Source organism: Kryptolebias marmoratus, linkage group LG15 (genome assembly GCF_001649575.2).
Source record: "Kryptolebias marmoratus isolate JLee-2015 linkage group LG15, ASM164957v2, whole genome shotgun sequence".
Taxonomy (NCBI): Eukaryota; Metazoa; Chordata; class Actinopteri; order Cyprinodontiformes; family Rivulidae; genus Kryptolebias; species Kryptolebias marmoratus.
This window is the reverse complement of record NC_051444.1, coordinates 22,882,166-22,890,235: the sequence shown is the minus strand read 5'-3', so window position 1 is coordinate 22,890,235 and position 8,070 is coordinate 22,882,166. Positions and strand designations below refer to the sequence as shown.

The 8,070-nt window shown below is 39.2% G+C and overlaps 1 protein-coding gene across 1 annotated transcript in view; it reads right to left on the bottom strand.

Moving 5' to 3' along the window:
- Positions 1-422: 422 nt before the first annotated feature.
- skor1a (SKI family transcriptional corepressor 1a) overlaps positions 423-8,070 on the bottom strand; it is an 11,983-nt gene continuing 4,335 nt past the window's right edge. Inside the window, exons 3-6 of the mRNA XM_037979916.1 lie at positions 6,156-6,316; positions 5,943-6,017; positions 4,368-4,433; positions 423-1,692 (exon numbers count right to left, since the gene is read on the bottom strand). Coding sequence (XP_037835844.1) covers positions 1,595-1,692; positions 4,368-4,433; positions 5,943-6,017; positions 6,156-6,316 — 400 coding nt within the window. The 3' untranslated portion in view covers positions 423-1,594. The remainder of the gene's footprint in view (positions 1,693-4,367; positions 4,434-5,942; positions 6,018-6,155; positions 6,317-8,070) is intronic.

Below are 8,070 nucleotides of genomic sequence, written 5' to 3'. Positions count from 1 at the left end.
TAAATTGATCCATGGCACTCCTACAGAATGTGTGCCTTCCTACAGATCTCTTTTAATCAATAAAAATTTCTATTTTAAGTCCCATATTGAGCAACTTAAAAAAAAAACTAAAATGAAAACTGGGGTTCCTTTCCAGAAACGAATCATGATTTTCATTCTATGTGAGGACACAGCTCGTTGTTGCCACCTTTATACGATGGTGACGTTGTTGACATGGCCGTCACCGTCCACACACAAACCTGTACATTGGTATAATTTCATTTACAAATCCACCTTTTCTAACCTGCGCTCACAGCCCTTTGTCACCCGAACGGGGGAAAAAGGGGCACTTTTCTTCCGCTTATTCTTCTTGAAATAAACAAGACTTGAAACGGTACAGCTTAGATCCTTTAAATGATTTTAAAGTATCTTAGAGATCGATGGAAAAGATGGCTGTGAAAACGTGTCCTGCTCTGTTTTATGTGTTACTTTTACTTAATTGCGCTGTATTGACTGATTTGTCTGTAACTACATTCTTGAAACAGGTCTCTTATAAGATCGAGTCCTCGTGTCTCAATGAGTTTACCTGGATAAATAAAAGTTAAAAAAAAAACAGAAATAACAGTGTCTTCTTTTTTTTTTAATAAGAAATATCAAAAGTTTTGGTTCAAGACTCACAAAGGTTTATACGGTGACAGAAAATAAAAAATAAAAAATACCCAAAGCAGAGAGGATGATGGGATTTCAGTTCAAATGCTCATTTTAATGACATCTGTAAATGGCTCTTGTTTGAACATAGCTGTTTTATTTCCTTACGACACACCGCTCCGCGAAGAGAAAAATCCTTTTTATTGTTGGACGTCAGACCTGAAAGGGGTAAGTGCTGATCACAATGTGCTGCGTCTCAAAACACAAGGGCGAATTTGATTAGAAGAAAAAAAAAAAGAAAAGAAAGAAAGAATTTGGTTTCGGACATCGTGGTCAAATTCAGAAATGCCTTAAAGTGCTCAACAACATACACAAGAAATCAACTGGATAAATAAGAAACGTTATGCAAAAACATATTCAAAGAAGCAACAAAATCTATATGATGAGGTTGGTTTTTAACTTAATATCACAATTATACAAGCCATTGCACATTGTCACATAACATATATGCCTATATGTGTGTGTGTGTGTGTGTGTGTTGTTGTATTTTCCTTTTTGAGATAAGCAAAAGCGAGTTTTAACTCAGTGACACTCCTTGGTTTGAGCTGGGCAGCTTCTGATTAACAGTCCTGGGATTAACAACAAAGAAGCCCATTTCACGTAGAACTGCATCCTGATCTCCTTAACACAAGAGTTCAGTTGTTTCGAGGTGAAGGTCGCTGCCAAGACCTCCTCCTCTTCCTCCTCCTCCTCCTCGTCTTCACAAGTGCTAGAATCGGTGATAAATCTGTACAGCAGGAGAGGTGGTGGGGTGGGGGCTTCCTCGGATTTACAGGTGGGGAGGGGAACACACGAGAGCTCTTAATCTTTGTTTCTTTCTTTCTTCTTTTCTAATTTCATATTTTACTTTTGTTTTGTTTTTTTATTTTTGGCTGTGCTGGGGTCAGCTGCAGGGCGGAGGGTGGCACTAAGGGGGCAGCAGCGGGGGCTTGAAGGTGCAGGCTCCGGAGCACTGACGAGGAGTGAGCATCTTGCAGGAGAAATGATGAAGGGCGTCGTGAGCTTCTGGGGAGGAAGGAGTTCATCAGCGGGGACGGGTGAGGCGCGGGGGAGGGGCGACATGTGGGGAGAGAAACAGACGACACTCTCACAAATTAGAATCAAATCTATCATGTCCGAGTTGTTGCTTCATGAGAGCTGAACCCTGATCAGATTTGAAGACCGGGTCAAAAGCGATGAAAGGAACATAATGAAACATTTGTTTATTAACTTCACTTGATGGTTTTTTTTTCATTTTCTGCTAATTTTTGTGAGATTATAGGGAGGATTTTGAGTTGGTTGTTCTTTTTTTTTGTTGTAATGATTAGTTCTGCTACATTCGATTCACAGACTGATTGATTGATATTTTCTTTCAGTGTTTTCAATGGATTGTTACTGACCTGCTGCCAAAAGCCAAAAGGTTATTTTGATTTTACTTTTGTCTCTGTGTGTGCATGTGTGAGAGAGAGAGAGAGAACTTAAATTTGGAGTAATAGTAGCTGAGAGTCATATTCTGCTTGACATCTTTGCATAAACTTTGGCATTAACTGTTGGAGTCAACCCTGTCTGTCATCAAAATATGTGACAAACCACCAAACTGGATTTTGATCAAATTCTCAGAAAATAATGATCGGATGTATATCTATGACTGATTAACCTTTGACAACCACTTCCTTTAAGACAGCCATCACAGCCATCACAGCCAACTATAATCAGAAAACACAAAAATGGCTGCAACTCAGTTATTTTTTGAGATATTGAGCTAAGATTTGGTGTGAAAAGGGCCAAATCTGAACCCAAAAACACATATTCTGAGCGCTACACATTACACAAGATCTTTGCCTCAAAGTCAATCCTATTTGCCTGTTGGTAAAATATGTCATGAACCAGAGGACAGATTTTAAAGAAACTGGTCGCCACAGCTAATCGACCTCAGCCAACAAGTGATGGCTATAAATCAGTCCGTTTTACAGATACTGAGCTAAAATTAGATGTGGTAGTAGCTGAGAGTCATCCACAACACATACTCTGAAACCTAATAGATTACACAAGATCTTGCAAGATTATTTCCAAGGTTCAAAAACGGCTATAAGATGATTTTAGTTTAAAACTCAGTAGAGCCTTCAGTTGTCTCAGTTCTTTCTATCAGCAGGTTCTATTTAACGTTAAAATACTACTTCCCTTCATTTGAACAAGGCAAATGTTTCAACATACATCTGTCCATTTTCTTTACCCTCTTTTCTTCTCTGGGTGGTGTGGAGCTGGTGCCCATCTCCAGCAGGGGGACACCCTGGACAGGTCACGGGTCCATCACAGAGCCTGGTGTCAACAGCTTTGTTAAATCCACGTCACAGAGTTTCTACATTTTTTCTCATCAAAGATTCTGCTGTCCACAAACGTTAATGTTGGGAAGCTCCTTTCTTTCACAGCTTGACTTAGTTATTTAGCTTCTGGTCATACCGGGATTTGATTTTATAGGTATTTATTTGAATATTCTTGCTTTTATTTTACGCCGTGTCTTAAGTTTGCAGATTTTATATTAATAATTTGTTCCTCCCGCCTGGAATCATGACAATAAAAACATTTGCTTATCTTGATTTCAGTGTGAGTGTTGAGGCACAAAATACTTTTTTTTTTACCACATCTTACATATCGGGTGGAAACCTTGTGTCTGCAAAAAGCAAACTATCCAGGATATGGGACAAAAACCTTTTTTACTATTTAATTTAATCTTTTTTTAAAATAAATGAACTTGGTGTGGAAGGTGACCGATACAGCCGATTTATGCAAAAATATGAAGAAAAAAAATTAAAATACAGTTGTTTTTTTTTGTTTTTTTAAATGACAGCAACATAATGTTTCAAAGTTAATGTTTTATGAACAACAAAAACGATAAATTTTTTTTCTTCTAAAAGCTACATTTCCACGGAATTTTAAGCCTTTTGTTTTATCTTTTTTTTTTTTTTTTTTTTTTTTAACACAAACTAGGTAACTGAGGAGTGATTTGCATTTTGGCGTATTAAATGAAACAGCTGGTGGAGCTCATTCTCTGCTTGGTGAGAATGAAACGCTGCAGGAGGAAAACAATAACAGGATGAGATGACGTCACTTAAAAAGCACCAGCATAATCTTCATCAGTGGAAAACAGTCAAAAAAAATCCTAATAATCATGGGGAAACTGAGGAATTTTTGCTTTTGTTTCATGTATTTATTTATGCATTTTGAAAAATATATATTTTCTACTCATTAGTGCTTTTCTGAACATCCTCAATTGTTTGTTTTTTGTATGCATTTGTTAAAAAAAACAAAACAGTTTTTGTGCTGAGCTTGAATGATGGGTCAGAGACAGCGAAGAGAAAATTTGCGCCGATAAACTTTAAAGGACTGTGGCTTATCTCATCATCACTCACACTGAAAATGCTTTACAGCCAGTAAAAAGCGGGGAAACAAATAATGTGCTCAATGGTGCATTCAGTGCTGGCGTGGGCGCATGAAGGGTTGCCTTGAGACAGGCGTGAAAAACGTGAACCCGTACTTTAATGCTGTCTCACTGTAAATATTGACCAGTGATCACATGAAATGTTGAAGGGGAAAAAAATAAAAATAAAAAAGTAGCACTTGCATATTTATCTCTGCAGGCAGGAAAGTAAAATAAATAAATGAATAAAATGTTCCTTTGTTTTTGGACCACATAAAATTACCTTTTAGCTTCTGCTGAATTGCATAACGAGCCTTTCTCTCTTGGTCCAACTCGCTGCACAAAGTGTCTATCAGAAAACAAAATAAAATGAATGAAAATAAAATGAGTGGTCAAAAAGGACTGATATAGAAAGAAAATGGACGACACGAGCTGCCGTGCGGCATCTTAAGTGGAGGAGCCTAATGCATGCTGCTCGCCTCTGTGGTATTTAGAGTGACCCCTCTGTGTACTTGAACCCTGTATTTAAACAATTGCAACATGAAACCAATCCGCTAACGGGCGGCATTAGTTGCTGTCTACTGCATGTAACCGATCCAGCTCGACATAATGGACTGTCCATTCAATTTTCCAGAGCATGATTTAGAAGAAAATAACCTCTGCAAACAAAACAATGCCGTTTCAGTTTCACCTTTTCAATATCTATTCATCTCCTCCACGGCAAATGGAAGTGGAGCTTACAGGAAAACTTAAGTTGCCCATATTTCAATATGCAAGTGTCACTTTTCCTCTTTATTTAAAAAAAAATTAAAAAAAAAACCTTAGAAACCAGTTGGCTCAGATTGATTGAAATGCTGTGTGATATTACATTTTAGAGCTTAAATAAGCAGTAAGCTGCAATCTGCACTGGAAAAAAAAAAAGGAAATGTCATGTCAACTGGCTTCTCTAAACCGGTTTGTTTAAATGTTAAAAAACAACAACACATAATTAATATTTGAGACTTTGGTCGTGGGCGGAGATAGCTTCAAAAGGTTTGCGAGTCTCCCAAAAACAGAGCGAAATAGCTCAAAGTTTGTTCAAAATAGTGGCCCACTGTGCCCGTACAGAAAGCACCGTGGGACAGTCTTTACTCCGTGAAATGACAGATTAAATTAGTAGCATTTAGCTGCTTTCATAGCTGCTGCTTTGAAACAACAAAATCTGCTTCTTTTGACTGAATTCAAAATAAAATGGTCTTGTAACACCTGGTTCACTCTGTGTGATTTTCGGCTGTCGTAAACAAGCAGAACGGGCCACATTGTGCAGCTCAAGCCTCTAAGATCTTGGTAGTAACCTGTGCTACACAATACGACGCAAAATTGAGTGGATCCCAGACTGTACGACTTTTTCCCCTTGGAGAATACAAATATCGGATTTGTAAGATTTCAGTGGGACAATAAAAGGAAATAAGCGATGCCATTAAGTTTTTGTATTTAGATGCCAAACAGAGAGGGAGGTGGATGGGTGGGTGGGTGGAGGGGAGTGACAGCTGTGGACGCCTCACGGCTGGGATGAGGACGCCGGCTGCAGCAACCGTCCCGCTGCACAACTTCCCCGGAACAATTCTGCCCCTGCTTGATATTTGTCGCAGGTCGCCTTCGATCGTTTGAGCGCCGATTCAGCCGAACGACCACAGACCACCGATTCAAGCTCACAACCAAAGAGTTTCTTGCCTTTTCTTTTTTTGTTTTCTGCTGACTACAAAGGACTTTTGTCTACGACAGGCCGAAAAAATCGCACAGTATGAACCTGGCACCGCCCAAGTGTTTTTTTGTTTTTGTTTTTTTTTAAGAGCGTAATCCACAGAGAGAGACCCACCTCGAACGATCTGCAGCTGCTGGACCATCTCCTCCCTGTAGGACAGCTCGCGCTTCATTTGGTCCTGAAAATTATCTGACAACAGACACAGGGAGGCCACGTCAAACGGGAACCCTCTGACTTTGGAGAAAATACCAGACCCCACTCCTCTCCAAACAAAGGTGCACCCTCGGGTCTCCCTGTGGCTTTAAAATCCACTCACTTTATTTTTACCTTTTAAATGCTGGAACTCTCTCTCCAGCTTCTTCCTCAGCTCCACTTGCTCCACCAGCTGCTTCTGCAGCTCCTCTGGAAACAAACAAAAAAGAAGAAAAAAAAAAGAACAAGGAGACAAATGATCACGTTCTGTCTGCAGATATTGTAATAAGAGACACCTCATCAAACTTGCATCTTATTTTATTTTTATTTTTTGTTGTTGTTGTTAATTTCAGCTCGTAAAAACGGCGTTGGAGCTCAGTAAACCGACTTCAGGTGCGTTTCCAGCCTCGATAAGAACCATTTCAGCGCTTTCCCTCTCGCTGGCTGCCACAGTAATTGCCACGCATCGCCTGGAGGTGGAGAGATAATAATAATGGAGTCCCGGGGTTTTTCCAAGCGTTGTAAAATAATTAGCTGGCGTGCCTCGGGGTTATGGCTCTGTTCGTTAAAATATTAATAGCCTCTAAACGATTTCCCCTTACAATAATAAGTCAAAACTCCTACATCTCGTGATTAAGTGGTTAACAACTATGGAAAACACTGTAGGCCTATAAAATGCAAATTCACATGGAGGATCTTTGGCACGTAGTCTTTAGCAGGAGAGCTGCGTGTTCCAATGAGGTGGAAATCAGTGCTTAATATTAATGTTTCTAAAACGTAGAAAAGGGCTAATTAAACAGACACGACCAGGGGTTTGTCCACACGCACAAAGAAACTGCACCAAATGAGCTACATTTACCTAATTTACATTCATACGATTAAATCAATTACATTCAATTACAACGACAATCCAAAAAAATGTAAAATTCCTAAAGAAAATTTGCAGCTCCTGTCCAAAACTCCAACATCAAGCGTGGAATAAAAACAAACTCATAATAAAAAAGAAGCCTACATTTAATATGTATAAGAAGTACAAAGAGACTGTTCAAGCTGCTGGCAGACGCCACGGTAACCACCCATCTGTGTCTCTCACTCCCTGCTAGCACTCCTACTCCTAATAAGAGAGGCAGACACAGACTAAAAAGTAAGCCTCAAACAAACAGTCGTTGCACGAAAGCTATGGGTCAGATCTTAAATATTTTTGCCCTCTGAGCGGCTGAAGACTGATGGTCAAACGTGATTTTTGTAATGTTTCTACAGCGTTTTATGTGGAAGATATTACAAGGTAAAAATACCCTCCGCTTCAACTTGAAGAGAAGGTTTTCGGCTAAAAAGTAAGCGAAGTCTGTGGATGCTTGTCTGTGCGCTCTCTGTCCTCTGAGGGGATCTGAGAGAAAACTGCAAGTCCTGCAGCAGTGGGGGACACGTTGAATGAAAGGAGACAAAAAAATACCCATGTCTTAATGTATAATTTGTGTATGTACCAAAAACATGCTGTGGTAGTAAAAAACATTTGAAAATGTCAAACAGTTCAAGAGTCTGTGACCTCATTCTCTGTCAGCTGAACACTCTGTGGAAAAATCTAAAAAAATAAAATAAAATAAAATTACAAAATTAAACTGCTGTTGTGTAAAAACGACATAAAATATATCAAAATGCCAGTTGGGTCCTGTTTAAACTTTAAAAAACACGTTTCTGCTGTGAAGCCTGTCTGAGCTGCAGAGCTCCAAGGAGGGCCACGTTTTTCTCGCCAAAAAGCTCATTGTGCGTGGAGACATTTTTAAATACACGCCCTAAGATGTAGGCTACACCTACCAAAAGTCACAGCACACTATTCTCCGCGGAGCCGCACGTGCTGATGCATAAAGTGCACGTTATTTTATTTTTTCTTTTTCTAAAGCTGTGGAGAATAAAAACGGACAAAAACGCTGCACAACAATAAATAAATAAATAAAAACAGCATTGTGTGCCATTGACACCTTTGTTGATTGCAGATAATTAATGCCAGGTGTTTCAATCCTTTTTATTTCCTTTAAGACCTAAAAAAAGG